This window comes from Sus scrofa, chromosome 9 (genome assembly GCF_054392235.1).
Source record: "Sus scrofa isolate SSC_HxYL_T2T_F1_AM1 chromosome 9, Sscrofa_HxYL_maternal_Yorkshire_Landrace_v2.0, whole genome shotgun sequence".
NCBI lineage: Eukaryota > Metazoa > Chordata > Mammalia > Artiodactyla > Suidae > Sus > Sus scrofa.
The window spans coordinates 86,821,147-86,841,562 of NC_139391.1; the positions used below are offsets into that span (position 1 = coordinate 86,821,147).

The window sequence follows — 20,416 nt, forward strand, 5'->3', positions numbered from 1 at the left end:
TAACCTTGAGACGGTGCCATGCTCGTGTGAGGATTAGAATTCATAGGCATTTTTATTACTACCTGGTATTCAGCGTTATGTATTTTCACACATTACATTATAAGGAATACTGAATATAGGACACATTATGCAAGTGATTCATTGAATTTAAATATTTATTGATTCTAAATGAATAACTTCTTTATATATTTTTTTTCTTTTTCTTTTTAGGGCCTCACTTGTGGCACATGGAAATTCCCAGGTTAGGGATCAAATCAGAGCTGCAGCTGCCGGCCTACACCACAGCTGCAGAAATGCCAGATCCGAGCCGCATCTGCAACCTACAAGACTGCTCATGGCAGTGCCGGATCCTTAACCCTCTGAGGGAAGCCAGGATCAAACCTGCATCCTCGTGAATACTAGTTGGGTTTGTAATCCACTGAGCCACAACAGGAACCCCTTTGCATTTTCTAAACTTGAATTTATATCTATATTGTTATAAAGCTTACATTGTTTAGAATAAGTTTATATTTGATTCCTGTCCTTAATGTCCTATATTTGTGTCTATTAATTAATTAATGTGCTTTACAGACATATTTTTTAATTTATTTTATTACTCAATGAATTTATTACATTTATAGTTGTACAATGGTCATCACAATCCAATTTTATAGGATTTCCATCCCAGACCCCCAGTGCATCCCTCCACCCCCCGAACTGTCTCCTTTGGAAAACTTAAGTTTTTCAAAGTCTGTGAGTCAGCATCTGTTCTGCAAAGAAATTCAGTCTGTCCTTTTTTCAGATTCCACATGTCAGTGAAAGCTTTTGATGTTGGTGTCTCATTGTATGACTAATTTCACTTAGCATGATAATTTCTAGGTCCATCCATGTTGCTAAAAATGCTGGTATTTCGTTCATTTTAATGGCTGAGTAATATTCCATTGTGTATATGTACCACATCTTGATCCACTCCTCTGTTGATAGACATTTAGGTTGTTTCCATGTCTTGGCTATTGTAAATAGTGCTGCAGTGAACAATGGAGTATATGTGTCTTTGCGAGTCATGGTTTTCTCTGGATAGATGCCCAGGAGTGGGATTGCTGTTTTCTGAGGAATCTCCATACTGTTTTCCACAATGGTTGCACCAATTTACAATCCCACCAACAGTGTACTAGGGTTCCTTTTTCTCCACACCCTCTTCAGCACTTATTGTTTGTAGACTTTTGGATGATGGCCATTCTGGCTGGAGTAAGGTAGTAAGTACCTCATGGTGGTTTTGATTTGCATTTCTCTAATAATGAGTGATGTTGAACATCTTTTCATGGGTTTTTTTGGCCATCTGTATGTCTTCTTTGGTGAACTGTCTGTTTAGATCTTCTGCCCATTTTTGGATGGGGTTGTTTGTTTTTTTGGTATGGAGCTGCAGAAGGTGTTTATAAATTTTGGAGTTTAATCCCTTGTCAGTTGATTCACTTGCAAAGATTTTCTCCCATTCTGTGGGTTGTCTTTTTGTTTTGTTTAGGGTTTCCTTTGCTGTGCAGAAACCTTTAGGTTTGATTAGGTCCCATTTGTTTATTTTTGGTTTTACTGTCAGTCATTACTCCAGGAGGTGGATCTGAGAAGATGTTGCCATACAGACATATTTTTTGTGTCATTTTAGTGTAGGAAAATTCAGAGCAGATTCACATGTGTTTTCTACCAAATACTTTCCTTGAACTGTCGGATTATATCAGCTGTGCAAAGAATAAATAAATGCATGCATTTATTCATTTGACATTTATTTGTTCTTTACCAAAAATGCAACAGGAAATGAAGTATGATACGGTTAACTTGCATTTTATCTAGCTTATATCAATAATGATAATGGGAGAGTTCCTGTTGTGGCTCAGCAGTTTACGGACACAACTGGTATCCATGAGGATGCGGGTTCCATCCCTGGCCTTCTCAGTGGGTTAAGGATTCCAGCATTGTGAGTTGTGGTGTAGGTCACAGACACAGCTCAGATCAGGTGTTGCTGTGGCTGTGGCGTAGGCTGGCAGCTGCAGCACTGATTCAACCCCTAGCCCAGAAACTTCCATATGCCTCCTAAAAAGCAAAAAAATAAAAAAATTAATGATAATGGTACCCAACCATCAAATCCTAATTTTGCTCCAGGTTTTTGTGATAATAAAGAAAACCTATAGATTACTTCTAGATGCAGAGGTTATGAAAGAAATTCTGTTACGGAACTGCACTTAGAATTCTTAACATTTTAATTAATTCCTGCTAGTTTTCAGTAATATGAAGATCTATGCTTTCAAGTTTAGAATTTAACTTTCTTGGATATTCCCATCACCAGCACGCTCAGTGTTTGTTTATTTAAGGCCATAAACTGATTTGAGCCATGGGAAAAGGCAAATGCAGTATTATTGGTGAGAAATGTCTGAGCTTGGTCATTTTATCTGCTAATATTTTATAGTCTTTATATTTAGAAATGTAAGATGGTTAAGTAATTTTTTAACTTTGCATCCTTTAAGGAGAGGTCTTTATCTTTTATCTGCTTACTTTTTTTCCCCAGGTTTTAGGGAAAAAGCCAGAGCTTAGGGATGGAGAAGATGATGATGACACCATAGCAGACATAACTAATAGGAAAATGGCTAAACTCTACATGGTGAGTTCATTTTTAGGGAGTTAAATATTGTTTTCACTGAACTGGATGCTTCTGGGGAGACCTCTACTGGGAGCGACTTTTCACTATAGTTGACGCTTCTCATTGTCCTCAAAGAGAAATGTGTAAGCAGAATCCATACTTTGCACTTAGTATAGGTGCAAAGTATAGGTGTTAAAATTCTTTTTTATTACTCTTTACATTTTTATTAAAAACAAATAACAATTTGTTAGATTTAAATAAAATTATATATTGCTGCTATATTAGTTTGCAACTGTATGTTTTGGTATATTATATTCAATAAAATATTTCCTTCCTGGAGGAAAAAGACTTTGTAAGCCTTTTCTTATAAAATCTAGATATGCTATGAAATCATCACCTCATTTGCGATAACCTGATTAGCTCTAATGGAGGCTTTCTTTGGTACAGGAGAGCAAGGCCATCAAATCAAACAGCTGGAAGGAAACAGGGTTAAAAACTGTCCTGGGACCTAGTTGGTGGACCTAGTTCCATGTCCACTCTTTGGGAAAGACTACCTGGGTGACCTTGGGCAAGACGTGACCATCCTGTGTCTTAGTTTTCTTTTATGGAAAAGAGAGAGAGAGAGAGGTTACATTAGAAGATTACTCAGTTTCCTTCCAACTACATAATTTCATGATTTTATTGCTGGTAAGGATAAAAAAAATTCTCAAGATTTTGTACTAGTTGTGACTGTTCAGATGGATTCCTCAATCATCCCTCACCCCCAACTTTCTCGGTGTGTGATTTGGAACAAGTTGTAATGTCATCTCTTACAGGAAGGAATGATATTAGCTGTTCTTTAAGGGGATTTTCTAGCTCAGAAATGCTGTGATTTTAAGTAATGATCAAGTTACTAACTTGTGCAGATTAACTTCCTTTTTGTAAAGGGGATGTAGATTATTTTCTTCTTCCTCCGTCTCTAAAAGTGACCGTGTTAACTTGAATCAGTACTCCCTCTAGTGGATCTGTAATGTATTGCACACATCTAATTCTAAAGTCCTTTCGAAAATAATTTGGGATTGCTCAACAGAGCTGGGAAACGAGTCCCTTAGGGCAATCTTTAAAAATACAGAATTCAAGCCTTACGACAGTGCTGCAAAAATTCCATCACTGATCTAGGAAGCGCCCTTAAATCTGCATGTTTTACAAGTACCCAGGTGGATTACCTTGCAGTCTAGAAGACCTTTGAAAAACAGGGAATTCTGACCTGGGCATTAATCACTTTCAATTTTGTAAAACCACCTCCAACTTTAAAAAAAAAAATGTTCTCTAGTCATTTCCAAACTTCAAGAGTCTAGATAAATTTATGTGTGACACAATTGATTTGTGACAGATGAAACTTACTTCGATAATTTACACAAAGCATTTAAGTAAATTTAAGTAAATTACAGGCCCTAATTGAAAAAAAAATCTGTAAAAATAAACTGTAATGTATCAATGTCTTCCTTAGCACGGTGCTTGGCATATGGCAGTACTAAATAAACATTGAATGAATGAATGTTTAAATTTCAGCTTTGTGAGCGTGTGCAATGAGTGTGAGATTATTACCTATTTGAAACGGTTGTGGTAAAAATTAAGAAACAATCACCTAAGAAATCCCGCTGTGGTGCAGCAGGTTAAGGATCTGGCATTGTCTCTGTGGTGGCATGGGTTCCATCCCCAGCCTGACACGGGGTTAAGGATCCTGTATTGCTGCAGATGTGGTATTGGTCACAGCTGTGGCTTAGATTCAATCCATGATCCATATGCTACGGGTATGGTTCTCTCCCACATACGAAAAAGAAATAATCCATGTAAAATTCATTACGTGGTGGCTTTAAAAATTCAATAAACTATCCTTTATTACTATCACTATTATTTTTCTGTATTGAAACTTAACTTTTATTAGTAGTACTTTTACACCAAAGGACTTTAAACAAGCCTTTTAGGGTATAATTGGGCTTAGGGAGTTTTTTGTTCATTTTCTTTAAAATAGCTTGTTGAGATATAATTTCCATACCCTGAAGTTTACCTGTTAAAAGTGTACAATTCAGTGGTTTTTATTACATTTATAGAGCTGTCCGACCATCATTATAGTCAAAGTTTAGAAAATATTTATCATCCTTATATGAGCTTAGGGTGTTTATGTTAGGTTTCAGATGCCAGTGGATCCATGAGAGTGACCATGGTGGCAGAAGAAAACCCCTTCTCCATGGCAATGCTGCTTTCTGAAGAATGCTTCATTTTGGACCATGGTGCTGCAAAACAGATTTTTGTATGGAAAGGTAAAAAATGCCATTGGCATTGTTGATACACCTCAGGTTTACATATATTTCTTCAGAAAGATAAATAAAACATCTTTTCTAGCTTAAAAAAAGAGGCCTACTTTTCCGAGGCATGACCTGTACTCGCAGACATAAAAACCATGTTTTATTCCTACTAGCATCATTTGCTGTGATGATGGGATGAAAGAAAGCCTTTGAGCACTATAAAAAAAATCTTTTTTTATATGTAGTACTCATTATAATATTGTTAAATATATTTAGTATACTAGAAAATTGTTGCTATCCCCTCAGTGCTGTAGTTAAAGTAAATTCTAACAATTTTTTTGGTGCACAAATATTTCTTAATCATATAAAATCTTGCCTCTCTGAAATTCTCTTTTATTTGTCTTACATGTTAGGAAAAGATGCTAATCCCCAGGAGAGAAAGGCTGCCATGAAGACAGCTGAAGAATTCCTACAGCAAATGAATTATTCTACTAATACCCAAGTATGTGTGGAGAGGAACTGGCTAAAAACAAATTTTTAACATGGGAGCTCATGATTACTCCACAAAACTCATGAAAGAATTTGGCTCAAAATAACATATGCATGGAAATCATTCTTTACTTACATGTGTGCAGTGTTGTGCCATGTGTCCCTAGAGCTGTATCTGTGGAGAGGATGGGATTTTGCAGAAACTGGAGATCAGACCTTCTCTGGGGCCCTGTGATGAGAATAACAGCCCATCCATTCCTCCAAGCCTTTAAGTCAAGATGATCAGCCACAGGGAGTTCCCTTGTGGCACAGCAGGCTAATGATCTGGCAGTGTCACTGTGGTGGCTTGGGTTGCTACTATGGCACAGGTTTGATCTCTGGCCCAGGAATTTGCAAATACCATAGGCACAGCCAAAGGTGGTGGTGGTAGGGGGGATATGATCAACCACAGCTGAATTAACTGAGAGCACTTGTCAGTTATTCTTTAGAGCAAGTTGTATGGACATGAACTGATGTCAGAGAACATTTGACTGCATGGAGATCAGCTAAGACACTGGCTAGTTAGGCTTCCTTTCTGAATCTCTGAGCCTCACCTTCTCTCTTCATTTTTATGTCCTGGCATGAGTAACATAGTGAGATCACTTCTTTCAGGTCACAGACCTCTTAGGAACCTAATATAGAAAAAAAGTCAAACTTATTTGACTATAATGGTAAGATATGAAAGAACTTTACCTCAGATACCCAGATTCATTGGCAAGTACTTTAGTTGTAAGAAAAAAGCTGGGTTGCTTTAACTTCATATTTAATAGTCTTCCCTTTTGCATTCATTGAAGGATCCTAGCTTCTAAGTTTATATCTGTCGTCACAAAAAAATAGGATAATCTTTGCATTTTCTTGTATTTTTCTCCACTATTGGATTAATGTTTTTCCTCAGTCTCTTATTTTTCTGTCTATGGATTATTATTATTTTTTAAATTTCAGATTCAAGTTCTTCCAGAAGGAGGTGAAACACCAATCTTCAAACAGTTCTTTAAAGACTGGAGAGATAAAGATCAGAGTGATGGCTTTGGGAAAGTATATGTCACAGAGAAAGTGGCTCATGTAAAACAAATTCCTTTTGATGCCTCAAAATTGCACAGTTCTCCACAAATGGCAGCCCAGCATAATATGGTGGATGATGGCTCCGGCCAAGTAGAGGTATTTACATGTTTTTGCTTTTTTTTTTTTTTTTTTTTTTTTTTGGTCTTTGTCAAGCCTCTTTATACCAGTATATGTCAAAATATAACTTCAGGGAACTATAAACTGTGTAAAATATGAATTTTAATTAATAACAGAGGTGGTCTAAGACTGATTTAAATCAGGGGATTTAAAGCTGGGAGAGAGATTGTCTGACCTTTCAGTCCTATTTTATGGTATTTATGTGATTCTAAGAAGTTAGGAGGTTTGTGCAAGATCATCTAATTATGACCTTAGAGACCCTCGTGGAACCCAGCCATCTCCTTCTGGTTTCCTTCTCCAGAACTGCTCCTGCTCTCTGGACTGAGGTTGTCCAGTGAGGGTGCGTTGCCCTGAAAGTACGACCACCATAAATCTGTCCTTCCCTTGCATCTTAGGGGCAGTCACAGAAGCAAATTGGGTGTGTGTTATGTGCCAAAATCATAGATGTTTTTAGAGCACTTGAATTGAGTTTGTCAATTATTGCCTTTTTTTTTTTTTTTGGACAAAAATTGTTTCCAAAAAACCTGAAGAGTACTTCTTAACTAAAATCTCTTCACACTCAATTACTCTTGAGTCGTTTAATTCAAGGGGAACTAGATAGGGCCCCTTCCATTCTAGAATATCTATATGTCTTCCTGAGAACTTTGGTCCTCAGCTGGGCCTCCCAGGACTTTGTACTTGACCTTTTTCACCTCAGCCTTCTAAGGCCACGAGGGCTCTTCCCCTCTGCTATCTGGCTAGCGTTCCCACTCCTCCTTTGTGAATGAGTTGGGTCACAAGCTGCATCTCTTCTGAGAAGCCTACCTTCCACATGCAAATGACCTTTCTTTGTGCTCAGGCCATAAGTAATATTTTTCACAGTGTTTGTCATGTAAGTACCGCAAGATTGTTCATTTACTCAGATTTCTCTTTCCAGACTGCTTGTCAGTTCCTTGAGGGAAGAAATTGAATGTTTTATCTCTATATTCCCAGTGCTTGCAATGCTTAGACCAAAGTATAGAGAAATGAGATTTAGAAAGTACTTTTTCCCCTACTATTTCAAGGACACGAAATTTGAATCTAAGCTGAATAGTGGTTATGGGAACTGCAAAGGGAGAAATGCTCCCTGTGATCATTGTCAGAGGGTGTCACTTTCTGAGGCCCGTCCATCTCCTGCTTGAACATCCTTTCTGGAGCTGAGCACAGGTAGATGGCCCCAAGGCAGCTGTGGCTCCCTAGCACCAAGTGTGTCGGGCTGCAGTCTCCCTGTCAGGGCATAGTATCTCTGAGATGTCCTCTGGTGTCACCCCAGGGCTGCTGACATCTATGGCTCTCTCTGGGTTTTCCTCTGGATGACTGGCATGGGAGGCTACTCTCTGAAACACTGGCTGTGGCACCCCTCCAGCTCATCTCCAACAAAGCAAAGGCTGAGCCTCCCCAGGACCCAGGCAGGAGAGCGTGTGCAAATACGCAATGCCTGGCAGTCTCTTACTCGTATGTCACTTTCCTGTTTCATTTACAACTCTCCTCTGTCCAATTTTTAATCTTTAATTAAAAGTGTCTTTAATCTCTGATGAAGATGAGGAGATAAAAAATGACGCGTTCTGCCTGCTTTTACCTAATCAGTCTTATGCCTAGATGGCACCTTTTGAAAATAAAAGTCATGCAATTGACATCCTTATTATTCAGTCACAACTTGCTACCTTCGCTGAGAAAAGAATAGTCTTATGCCTTAAAGGACAGGGAAGAAGCCATTTAAAAAAAAAAAAAAAACTGATTAAACTGATGAAAAACTTTGCGATAGTTAAGAGATATATTTCTGAGCTGAATATTTTGGTTTCTTATTTAACTAGAATATCATGTTATTTTCACTAATCAATCAAGGCAGTAGGTATTTTTTAATCAGCAGGCTCAAAACGGAGCTAAATACTATGAAAGATAAAAAAGAACTGTAAGTACTTAAAAAGTCAATAACCAAATTGCCAAATTGGTAAAAATTTCTTCCTGTTGTTCGATTCGTAAGCTAGTTAGAAAAGTAATTTAGAAGTTTTTTAATGACAAATCCAAACCAAATTTTTTTAAACCTCTGAGAAGTATTATTAGATCAAGAAAATTTTAATTTTGGTATGCATATTTCGTTCCTTTCAGATTTGGCGTGTAGAAAACAATGGTAGGGTTGAAATTGACCAAAACTCGTATGGTGAATTCTATGGTGGTGACTGCTACATTATACTCTACACTTATCCCAGAGGACAGATTATCTACACGTGGTAAGTTTTCCTCTTTCATAAGATCTCAAGTTCCATAGAGGTCCGATTTTGGTCCACAGTTAAATTTCATTAAATTCTATGCAATATGGGGTAGAATTCTCCTATAATTTCCCCAGTGAAAGTTGCATACCATGCATGTAGTATTTTCTTTCAATATGATTTTGGCTATTTTTGTAGCTGCTGTCCACAAGCAGGAGGGGTTAGATAAATATCATCCTTTCCAGTCTTGGAAAAAGGTTTTGCTCTCCGAAGGGTAGTTTCTCTTAGTGAATATGTCCTTGAATAACTTATCACCTATGCAAGCTAACACTCCAGCTGTCCAGCATTGGGTACCATGTCTTCTAATTGTTAAAATTCATCGAGGCCCATCCTGTTTGGAGCTGCAACATTGCAATGAAGCAAATCCTCTAGGGCATGCATATAATTTATGATTATACTTCATACTCTAGAGACCTCAAATTATTGCATCTTTATTCTTTGTCCCAAGAAATTGATAGCAGTAATAGAGAAAAAATGCCAGTGCATCCATATCTTGTATGGTTTTCCATAATGATCTGAGTTAATTGAGGGTTAAGTTTACTGAGAGAGCATCCTTGCCAATGGGGAATGTCCAACCAAGTAAGTGAAGTAGACATAGCATGTCATGTGAGATTCTCAAACTTTGTGTTCAGTGAAATCAGGTGAAACAGAATATTTCTGAGAAGACTGAGAAAAAGAAAAGATTATCAACAAAGATCTTAAAGCTGAGAGGTATAGCTTGAAGTTTCAGGGGTGAAGCATGATCCTGCCTTTGGCACCATGGTGATGGCCATAACCAGTAAGCCCATTGAACGTACCTGGACTCAGGTCTCTGTGTCCCACCAGATAACAGAGCCATTGGTCCCACCACTTACCACTTATACTGGCCGGTGTCTTGAGCTTAACCAATTTCAGGAGAGATTATTATTCCTGTCCCAGAGGTTCTTGGTACCCAAACCATGGTCTGGGAACCAGAAGCATCAGCATCACCAGGGAGCAGGTTAGAAATAAAGAATGTCCGGCCCCACCTTTGACCTGCTAAAGCCAAACCTGTGTTTTAACAGGTTCTCAGGATGATTCATATGCACATTGATGATTAACAGGCACTGCCTTTGGCAATGGTTCCAAACACTAGCTGTGCATATTAACCTGGACAGTTTTTTTCATATGCCTGGTCCCCACTTTATACCAAATAAATCAGCCTCTCAGGTGGCGGAATTCCTGAAATTCTAATGTACACCATAACGTTAATGAGAGCCACTGTGTCCAGGGAAGTTTCTGACCCCAAAAGTCACATCATATCCTGTTGAAGATGAATGTATTTAGCTATTTCGCTCTGTGTTTAAGATACCAACTTTATAACAACCATGTTTTTGAGCAGCATATTTGTGCAGCAAAGTGCTATATGTTTCCATATATTATCTCTATTCATCACAACCATTATTTTCAAACGAAAATGAGGAAGAGAGGGGAATTAGACAGTTTAAGTAATTTAACCCCAAGTCACAACTGTTGTAACTGGTGAAGCAACATTTCACTCCTTAATCTGAAGCTCTCTTTAAGGCTTGAGTGCAGCGATAACCTGGTAGAAGCTATGTTCTTATTTTGCAGTTTCCTGTTCTAGAATTTTAATTCAGAGAAGTGCTCATGCAAGGCAAGACGATTGTAGGGATAAGTTAATTGTTCCTAGTCAGCTTCTCTTTTACATTTTGCTTTTTGGTCTTCCTCTTAATTCTCTTTCGTACATAAAAAATACAATTGATTGTGACACTTAGATGAAAGAAGAAAGACTAAATAAGAAACTCAGGGGACTTTTTTGAGGAATTTACAATTTGTAATCCACATAAACAACTATGTGAACATAACTAAAACAGACTAAATCAGGTTATAAATTTTAAATGTAGTAGCCAGTCCTTAAATCATTTAAAAGCATCTATTGAGCACTTTCTATGTGCCAAGTACTGTACTGGTACGGCACTAAAAATGCAGTGGTGAAAGACAAACAAACAAAACACAGCCTGTGTCCCCAAGAGCTTATGCTTTAAAGAGAAGAAGATAATGATCAGGCATCTCAATGAAATATGAAAAGTTTTAAGTAAGATAAGATTAAGCTGATTGATCTTTGGGGAATTAAGGAGAGACACCCAAAGCCCTCTCCTAGACTATTGGTAAAGGTCTCCTAGAAGTGACATCTAAGTAGGCGTAGAGGTGGGAACTGGGAAGACAAGCAAATAGGGAAGTTGTTTCAAGAGTGCTGGGCAAATTGTGCTTTAATGTAATGATGGCTAGAACAAAGTTAGGAAGCAAAAGATAAAACCAGAGAAATTAGAAGGAGCAGAATTGCGAATGGCCTTGTAACTATCTGGGAGAGGATGAACTTTATTTTCAGGGTGTTGGAATCCAGCCATGAAATTTCCACTGGTGAGTGACATGATTGGTTTTCCTCTTAGAAAAATTATTTTTAGAGAAATTATTCTGGTTAACATCTAAATAATGGACCGGTGGGAGAAGATTGATGACAGAGAGGCCAGTAGGGGTTTGTTGCAATAATCCACCTGAGTGACAGTGTGGCCAGAAAACAGTGTAAGAGCAATGGGGAGGGAGGGGATGGGACAAGTTTGAAAAGTGTGAAGAAGTTGACAGCCAAACGACTGCTTATGGGGAATGGAGAAGATGACTGAGTCAAGAGTTGGCCCAGATTTCTGATCTGTGCACAGGTGGGTAGTGTTTTATTCACTGAGGTGAGGAACTCAGGAGGAGGACGAGTTTGGCCCTCCGTGTAAATAATTGAAAGAGAAAAAGGGGAATATGCCCTATTGTTAATAGTCACTACCTTTGGGCCAGAACTGGGGATGAAGGAATGGGTGGTTTAGTTTTCTTCTTTCACTTTGATGAGAATGTATGACTTTTTGACATCTCAAGAATATAAATTAGGTATTTGAGAATCTTTTTGTGAGTCTTCATCATTTAATAACATGGATGTTAAATATGTCAGTTTGTTAATGTTGCATGGTTTGCAGGCCTATTGAAACTTTCATAAAGATAGTGAAGGGGCATTTAGAAAATAAGCACATATCTTGAAGACTAACTATCACATGAAATAGCTTTCCAGTTTATGTGATAATTTCAGGGAAGGAATGTAAATAGGTTAAGTCCAGGAAGCAGACTTAAAGAATGAAAGCAACTACTGAATACACAAATTTGTCTTTTTATTTCTGAAACCATTTATATTCTAAAATGGTAGGGGAAACATAATTTCAGCAGTGATCTTTTCTCTGAAATGTCAAGTAATTGAAATTGAACAAACTTTGAACTGTGGCAATGATGAGTTTCTTGAAGCAATAAATTATATTTTCATACAGATTTTATTTTTAATGAGTAACAAGATTTATGAAGAAGAAATCATATCTAAGTAGACTGCTTTTTTTCCCCCCCTAAGCATAGGATTTCAAAATTGGAGGCAAAGGACAGCTTTATTACGTCTTGATTGTAGTGGAGTCCTTGACTGCCTGGGTTATAGATTCATAAAGCAAATTAGTTTGAATCTATGTGGGTGGAAGCATGTGTTACTTTGACAGGAAGAGGAAGAAGGGCTCAAAATAAACAGTGAAATATTTATGAAGAATGTCAGAAGGCAAAAGTTGGGTGAAGGTCTCCAGTTCTGTTTTTTGTTTTTTGGCCCCGCCCTGAGGCATGTGGAAATTCCCAGGCCAGGGATGGAATCTGCTCCATAGCAGCAACCTGAGCCCCTGGAATGATAAAGCAGGATCCTTAACCCCCTGCTCCACAAGGGAATTCTGGGGTCCTCAGTTTTGCTGAAATACTCCAGGGGGAAAAAAAGTAAAATGACAACTAAAGTTTGGTGATGCTATTTGTTGGAAAAAAGAAATTTTTTTTTTATCTTTTAGGGCTGCACCCACTGCATGGCGGTTCCAGGCTAGGGGGCAAGTTGGAGCTACAGCTGCTGGCCTGCACCACAGCCACAGCAATGCCAGATCCAAGCTGCAGCTATGACCTACCCCCATAGCTCATGGCAATGCCAGATCCTTAACCCATTGAGCAAGGCCAGGGATTGAACCCGAGTCCTCCTGGATACTAGATGGGTTCGTTACCCATTGAGCCACTACAGGAACTCCAAAAAAATTTTTGTGTGTGTCCAGAAAAAAAGGAAATGGAGAAATAGCTAAGAATCACAGATGTGAGGAAGGCCCTACTGTTACCTCAGCTCTGTGTAACTCCCCACCCAGCACTTCTGGTGGCTCCTGGAAGTGTTTGTTAGCATGGAAAATTTAGGCTATTATCATTAGACTGTGTTTTTATGGGTGCCCTTATTAAAAAAGCATTTTTTACTTTTTTAAAATGTTTGTCTGACATGAGCATTTTTTTTTTTTTTTTTTTTGCATCCCAGTGCAGAACATTCTGATATCAATCATTTGACTCTGTTGGTGCAATGAAATACTATGAGATAAATGAGAAATGCTCCCTGTACCCAATATTTTGGGGCATGAGTACATGAATGCTTACGTGCGTGTGTGTTGTCCAGGTTAGGGGGCTGTGGTTAATCTGTTCCGGGTATGGAATAGGCAGGTCACTCCCAAACCTTCAGAGGAAAAGATTATTTAGCTCTTGAAATTCTCTTCCAGGATCTGTCTTCTTCCTGCTAATCCCTAGTCAGAAATGGGAGGGTTGACTACAAACAAACAATGCTCCATGCTTTGGCTGGTGTTTCCCTCCCACAAAGTCATCAAACAAGCAGTTCTCCCAGAGGTTGCTAGTGATTGGAGTTATAGCCACAAGGGTCCCTAAAAAGAGAAGTTGCAAATGAGCTGGATGAATGAGTTTATTGACTCTTATCTGGTTCACTGGTGGTTCATGCTCTCTTACTGGATTATTAATAATTCCTTTAAAAAAAAAAAAAAAAGGAGTTCCTGCCATGGTACAGTGGGTTAAGAATCTGACTGTGGTGGCTCAGGTCGCTGTGAAACTGCAGGTTCAATCCCTGACCTGGGGCAGTGGGTTAAAGGATGTGGTGTTGCCACAGCTGCAGCTCAGATTCAATCTCTGGCGCAGGAACTTACATATGCTGCAGGTTTGGCCATAAATACCACTAATACTAATACTAACACTAAGAATTCCTTTAAAGAATTGCTAGAAAAACAAAATGAGACCTCTCTGTTGCCTACTTCTGAGGATTATTTTCTTTATTATTCTGGGTCCGGACATTTGTTACTATGCTCACCAAATATTCACGGAAAGATAAGTGCCTCTAAAATGCAGCCTAAAGGACTTGGCTCATATTCTACTCAATGGATTATTTTCACTATGAAGGTGGTTCCCCCGCCCAAAAAAAAAAATGCATCTCTCGGAGTTCCCTCTTGCTGTAGCAGCTTAAGGGTCTGATGTTGACACTTCTGTAGGTCAGGTTTAATCTCTGGCTTGGGAACTTCTGCATGCTGCAGGCTTGGCCAAGGGAAAAAAAAAAAAAAAGCAACTCCAACTTGAAATCAGACAGACTTGATTACTTAGCTAAGTTATATAAGGAACTAAAAATGAACCTATGAAGTGAAGGTAAAAATACCTGCCATATGTAGTTCTAAACAATACATATATTGGCTCATGGCTCAAGGCTAGTACTTTCAAAAAATAATAGCTTCCGTGATTTTATTATGTCAAAACAGTTCGTTTCTTCTGGATATTTTATAATAAGTTTCTGCCTGAAGTGCCTACATTAGAAGATCTTACTACTTAACACAAGCTAATTTGTTTTCTTTGGTTCTTCCAGGCAAGGAGCAAATGCCACAAGGGATGAGCTGACGACCTCCGCCTTCCTGACTGTGCAGTTGGATAGGTCCCTTGGGGGACAGGCCGTGCAGGTTGGGATTTTTTACCCACCCCCCAAAACAAATACAGGTTAAAGTTTTGTAAGCCCATTGCCTAAAGCCTTTCTCTCAACTTGGGAGGAACATCAGACATTTTCTAAATACACTTCTTTGTTGTTTAAGAATTTAAATATTCCTATTCTCATGCCATTCTAGTTCTCTCAGATTCAGGAAAAGAGGGAGCAAACAAATTTTAAAAAACAGAAATAAAAATAAGCTATTCACAGATTTAAGAGCCCCAAAGAATCTTTCCTTTAGAATCTCATCAGATTTCAAAGACAGCCATTGGCTCTCTGGAGTTCCTTGGGGGTCTAGCAGTTAAGGATCTTCTGTGCCACTGATGCAGCCAAAAAAAAAAAGACAGCCATTCATTAATGAAACTGTTCTGACTTCTGACATATCACTTCCAGTTGATCACTTTCCAGCTTTCAAATCTTTATAAATGTGTAATGGCTTTTTCAAAGGTAATAATTACATAGAAAGGCAAATCAGTACTTTAGCACATAAAATCTAAGATTTGGTCTTAGAGCTAGTTTTCTTTCCATCATGGTATTTAGTAGCTAAATAAAGCAAGTTAGACCTAATTTTAAAGGTGCATATTAATTTTTTAAAAATAGAAGAACTTTGTCAAGATGATTGAATTTTTTAAATGCACTAACTCTCCATGAAGTTCGCCATGAATTTCCCCCGTGAACTACCATTACATTCATTTATCAAATGAAATATTTAGAAGAACTGAATCATCCATGGTATTTCATATCATTGATCTTTCAACTATTAATAAATAACACAAAAACTTTGAAGACATGGACTGTGCCTTATAAAGTCTCTATTTCATAGTTAAGTATTTGATAGATCCAGGGAATGAATTTCCATTCTTTGTTAGCCAGTTAAATCCTAGACTGATAATGAAATGGTAATGCTTAGCTTCATCACTAGATGGCAGTAGTTTACAGTAATGCATAAGTTTTAAGTCCTGAATTTTTTTTAAAATGATTTTTATTTTTTCCATTATAGTTGGCTTCCAGTGTTCTGTCAGTTTTCTACTGTACAGCAAAATATCCCAGTCACACATACATATATACATTCTTTTTTTCACATTATCTTCCATCATGCTCCATCATAAGTGACTAGATATAGGTCCCTGTGCTATACGGAAGGATCTCATTGCTCATCCATTCCAGATGTAAAAGTTTGCATCTATTAACCCCAGACTCCCAATCCATCCTACTCCCTCCTCCTCCCCCTCGGCAACCATAAGTCTGTTCTCCAAGTCCATGAGTTTCTTTTCTGTGGAAAAGTTCATTTGTGCTATATTTTAGATTCCAGATATAAGTGATATCATATGGTATTTGTCTTTATCTTTCTGACTTCACTTAGTATGAGAGTCTCTAGTTCCATCCATGTTGCTGCAAATGGCATCTTCTTAATCCATTCATCTGTTGATGGACATGTAGGTTGTTTCCATGTCTTGGCTATTATGAATACTGCTGCAGTGAACATATGGGTGCATGTGTCTTTTCCAAGGAAAGTTTTGTCTGGATATATGCCTAAGAGTGGGATTGCTGGGTTATATGGTAGTTCTATGTATAGTTTTCTGAGGTACCTCCATACTGTTTTCCATAGTGACTGTACCAATTTACATTCCACCAACAGTGTAGGAGGGTTCCCTTTTCTCCACAACATCTCCAGCATTTGTTATTTGTGGACTTATTAATGATGGCCATTCTGACAGATGTTGTATGGTACCTAATAGTAGTTTTAATTTGCATTTTTATAATAATCAGTGATGTTGAGTATTTTTCATGTGCTTTTTGGCCATCTGCATATCTTCTTTAGAGAAATGTCTATTCGGGTCTTTTGCCCATTTTTCAATTAGGTTATTGTTTGTTTTGTTTTTTTTTTTTTGCTGTTGAGTTGTACAAGTTGTTTGTATATTTTAGAGATTAAGTCTTTGTCAGGTTCATTGTCTGAAACTATTTCCTCCCATTCTGTAAGTTGTTGTTTTGTTTTGTTTTGTTTTAATGGTTTCCTTTGCTGTGCAAAAGCTTGTCAGTTTAATTATGTCCCATTGGTTTATTTTTGCTTTTATTTCTGTTATTTCTGTGAGAGAATGTTTTTCCTATGTTCTCTTCTAGGAGTGTGAATGGTGTCTTATGTTTAAGTCTTTAAGCCATTTTAATTTTATTTTTGTGCATGGTGTGAGGGTGTGTTCCAGTTTCTTTGATTTACATATGGCTGTCCAGTTTTCTCAGCACTACTTCCTGAAAAGACTGTCTTTCCCATTTTTTAATTTTTGCCTCCTTTGTTGAAGATTAATTGACTGTAGGTGTCTGGGTTTATTACTGGGTTCTCTATTCTGTTCCATTGGTCTTTCTGTCTATTTTAGTACCAGTACCACACAGTCTTGATGATTGTGGCTTTGTAATGTTGTCTGAAGTCTGGGTGAGTTATGTCTCCTGCTTGGTTTTTGTTCCTCAGGATCGCTTTGGCAATTCTGGGTCTTTTATGATTCCATATAAATTTTTGGATTGTTTGTTCTAGTTCTGTGAAAAATGTCCTGGGTAATTTGATAGGGATTGCATTGAATCTGTAGATTGCTTTGGGTAGTGTGACCATTTTTACAATATTAATTCTGAATTGTTTTAAACATTTCTTTGTAGACTATATTAAACTTTGAAAATCAATTTACCTTTCTCTTATTTTCATTTCTCAGTGGAGACTGGGTCTTAATCAGTGGCCCTTTTTCTTTTGTGTTGTCAGTTGAGGTTTCCTCAGTGTTATAGGAGATGCTAAGCCAGCTGTAATTTAAAGTACTCTTAGCTAACCTCATCCCAAGCTGTGGGGTTGTGACTCAAAACACATTTTCATGATTTGCTACTTGCTTATTTGAATGTCTACTAATTGAAAGAGATTATGGAGTTAGTCACTTTGAGGGCTCCCTAGGCCTCCCTACGATGGCATGTGCAGCAGCATTTCTGGTCACTTGGCTTCTAGAAAAAGACCAGAGTAGGAGAGACAGTTGAGTTTTAGCACAGGGCAGAAAATTTGGGACAAAAATAAGAGACTGACACAAAATTTGAACTCTTCATGTAAATAAATGCATTAATAATTTCTGCAAGAAAAAAGAAATTTGTGTCTATTCCAGTACCTGCTGTTAAAACTAATAGGTGAAATTAAATATTTTATCATTTATTTTCCTCAATTTCCTTATCCTGAAAAGCCCTGACATTGTATTTTAAAAAGTGTTTATAATAAGCAAGTCTACCATTTTCATAGGTGAGTTTAAAAAGCAGAAAGCCTGTTCTGTTTATTCTGTTGATGTTTGAATTGAAATCTTTATTTACCCCCAGATTATGATATTTTTTCATTTCTCAGTGGTAGGAATGTAGATAAAATAAGTATGATTGTGCATTATTTTTGAAAGCGTTAGAATGCACATCTCAACCTTCTGAACAAAGTCCAAAATACCTGAAAAGCAGGTGTACCCCTATATATCTGTAAAGTTTGGTGCCCTTGAAAAAAGAGTAATTTCCCTAAAAGATAGCATACATCAGCACTTTCTTGTTTTCCCTTTTGGAGGTGGAGATGAACAGACTTGCATCTTTGTGCTTTCTGGAGGCAGAAAGTGGTGCAGGGGTGCTGGTCCCCTGAGAAGGTGCCATGTCTGGAGTAACAAATATTTCCTCAGTCATTGAGGAGATGGTGCTTGATTACCATTAACCTATATTTTCTGTTAATCGTCATTCCTCCAGCTCTTGACTTTTTTTTTTAATATTATTTTCAAAAAGAAAAATAAGAACACATTTGGAAATACAGCCTTCTTTCATCTCACTCTTTATTTCATTTCTTTTATCCCCACCACCCCCAGATCCGAGTCTCCCAAGGCAAAGAACCTGCTCACCTGCTGAGTTTGTTCAAAGACAAACCACTCATTATTTACAAGAATGGAACATCAAAGAATGGAGGTCAGGCACCAGCCCCCCCTACACGCTTCTTTCAAGTCCGAAGAAACCTGGCATCTATCACCAGAATCGTGGAGGTAACGTCATGCATTCATTAAAACCTGCCTTGCTCATGGACTTCCCAGTGGACTTGAGCCATCAACAAATATTAGTCTTAAAAAAAATTGTCAAGTAAACTCCCTTAACTTCCATAATTAATCCAGTGTTCATCATGAAAAATACTCAAATCAGGAGAAGCAAGCAAAAAATTAACTTAAAATGGCAGGCCATTCATATTTTTCAATTGCATTTACCCAAACAAGTGAATTTTAAGAATAACGTAACAAATCAAGCTGTCAAAGGCAGGAGGCAGCTTAGGCTCCACCTTGGAAGGCCTGGGGAAGATGGATGGCGGGTGACAGTCAGGTGATCACACAGGGGAAATTCCAGAGGGAAGGCCCTTGTTTGTACAAGTATAAGGAACATGGAAAGCAAGCTTTGCTTGGGTCAGAACCATAACTCAACTGGCCAAATAGGCAGTCTCTGACAGCATCTGTGAAAGAAGTCAAAGCCCAGATCACAGGGCCAGATGAGAAGATCTCTAGGGGGGTTGAGGGGTGAGGGGAAGGCTGTAGGCCCAGGCTTTTCAAAGGCTGAGTGCTTTGACCTCTAGGAGGATTCATCACACTTCATGACTGGTCACCTCAGTCACCATGAAAACCCAAGTCCTCTAAGTGTCCTGGACTCTGTGTAGGCCCTCACCTCTGGTCCCACCTGCCAGGCCATTCAGATGAGCCCTTAAGACCAGGCGGGTCACAGAGTCCCTCCACCCAGAGCCTTTTCTCTAAGCTGCCCTCCCCTTCTTGCTGCGTGGCTATGCTCAGAGGACATGGATTCCCCACAGCTCTCTCAAATGGAAGTTGTGGTTTTCCCAATACTCTCTCACCAGTGATGGGGTGGTGGGATCCCCTCCTTGGTCACCCTTGTCCCTTTGACTTCCCTCCCCCATCCCCTGGTGCTGAGCCATGGTTCTCCCCCCCGCCTTTTATTCTTTGGTGCCTTCAGCCCTTATCTCACTGTCTCTGTCACTCTGGCTTATCTCATCCAACAGTCTTGTCTTGACACCACTTCATCTCCTACTCACAGGGTCCTATATTAGACCTTGCCCTTGGTGGTAACTTTAGTACCTCAAGCATCTAATGCCTGACAACCAACTCTGGGCCTTCAGCTCCCTTTCTCCAGGATGCACATTCTAGTGAGGCTCCTATCTCACACCTGAATCCACGAACTCTCTCCATCCATCACATCCTTCGAGTTCTCCTCCCTCTCCACATCTCCAGTATCCCAGCTTCCTGCTGACAACGGATTCTGAGTTCACAGAGAACATAATCATACAAGACTGTCCTTATCTACTCCCCTCCAGTTTCACCAACTTGTCTGCATCTCTGCATATGTATTCTCCTTCTGTTATGAAATAAATTGAAAGTGTTAGTGTAATTGTATTTAAAAATTAATAAATAGGAGTTCCTGTCGTGGCTCAGTGGTTAACGAATCTGACTAGGAACCATGAGGTTGCGGGTTCAATCCCTGACCTTGCTCAGTGGGTTGAAGATCCGGCGTTGCCGTGAGCTGTGGTGTAGGTTGCAGACGCGGCTCGGATCCCAAGTTGCTCTGGCTGTGGTGTAGGCTGGCGGCTACAGCTCCAATTGGACCCCTAGCCTGG

The 20,416-nt window shown here is 38.7% G+C and overlaps 1 protein-coding gene across 1 annotated transcript in view; it reads left to right on the forward strand.

The window, feature by feature from the left end:
• SCIN (scinderin) overlaps positions 1-20,416 on the forward strand; it is an 82,027-nt gene that overhangs the window by 50,531 nt on the left and 11,080 nt on the right. Inside the window, 7 exon segments of the mRNA NM_001244731.1 lie at positions 2,537-2,629; positions 4,779-4,911; positions 5,310-5,398; positions 6,367-6,582; positions 8,731-8,852; positions 14,653-14,743; positions 18,621-18,791. Coding sequence (NP_001231660.1) covers positions 2,537-2,629; positions 4,779-4,911; positions 5,310-5,398; positions 6,367-6,582; positions 8,731-8,852; positions 14,653-14,743; positions 18,621-18,791 — 915 coding nt within the window.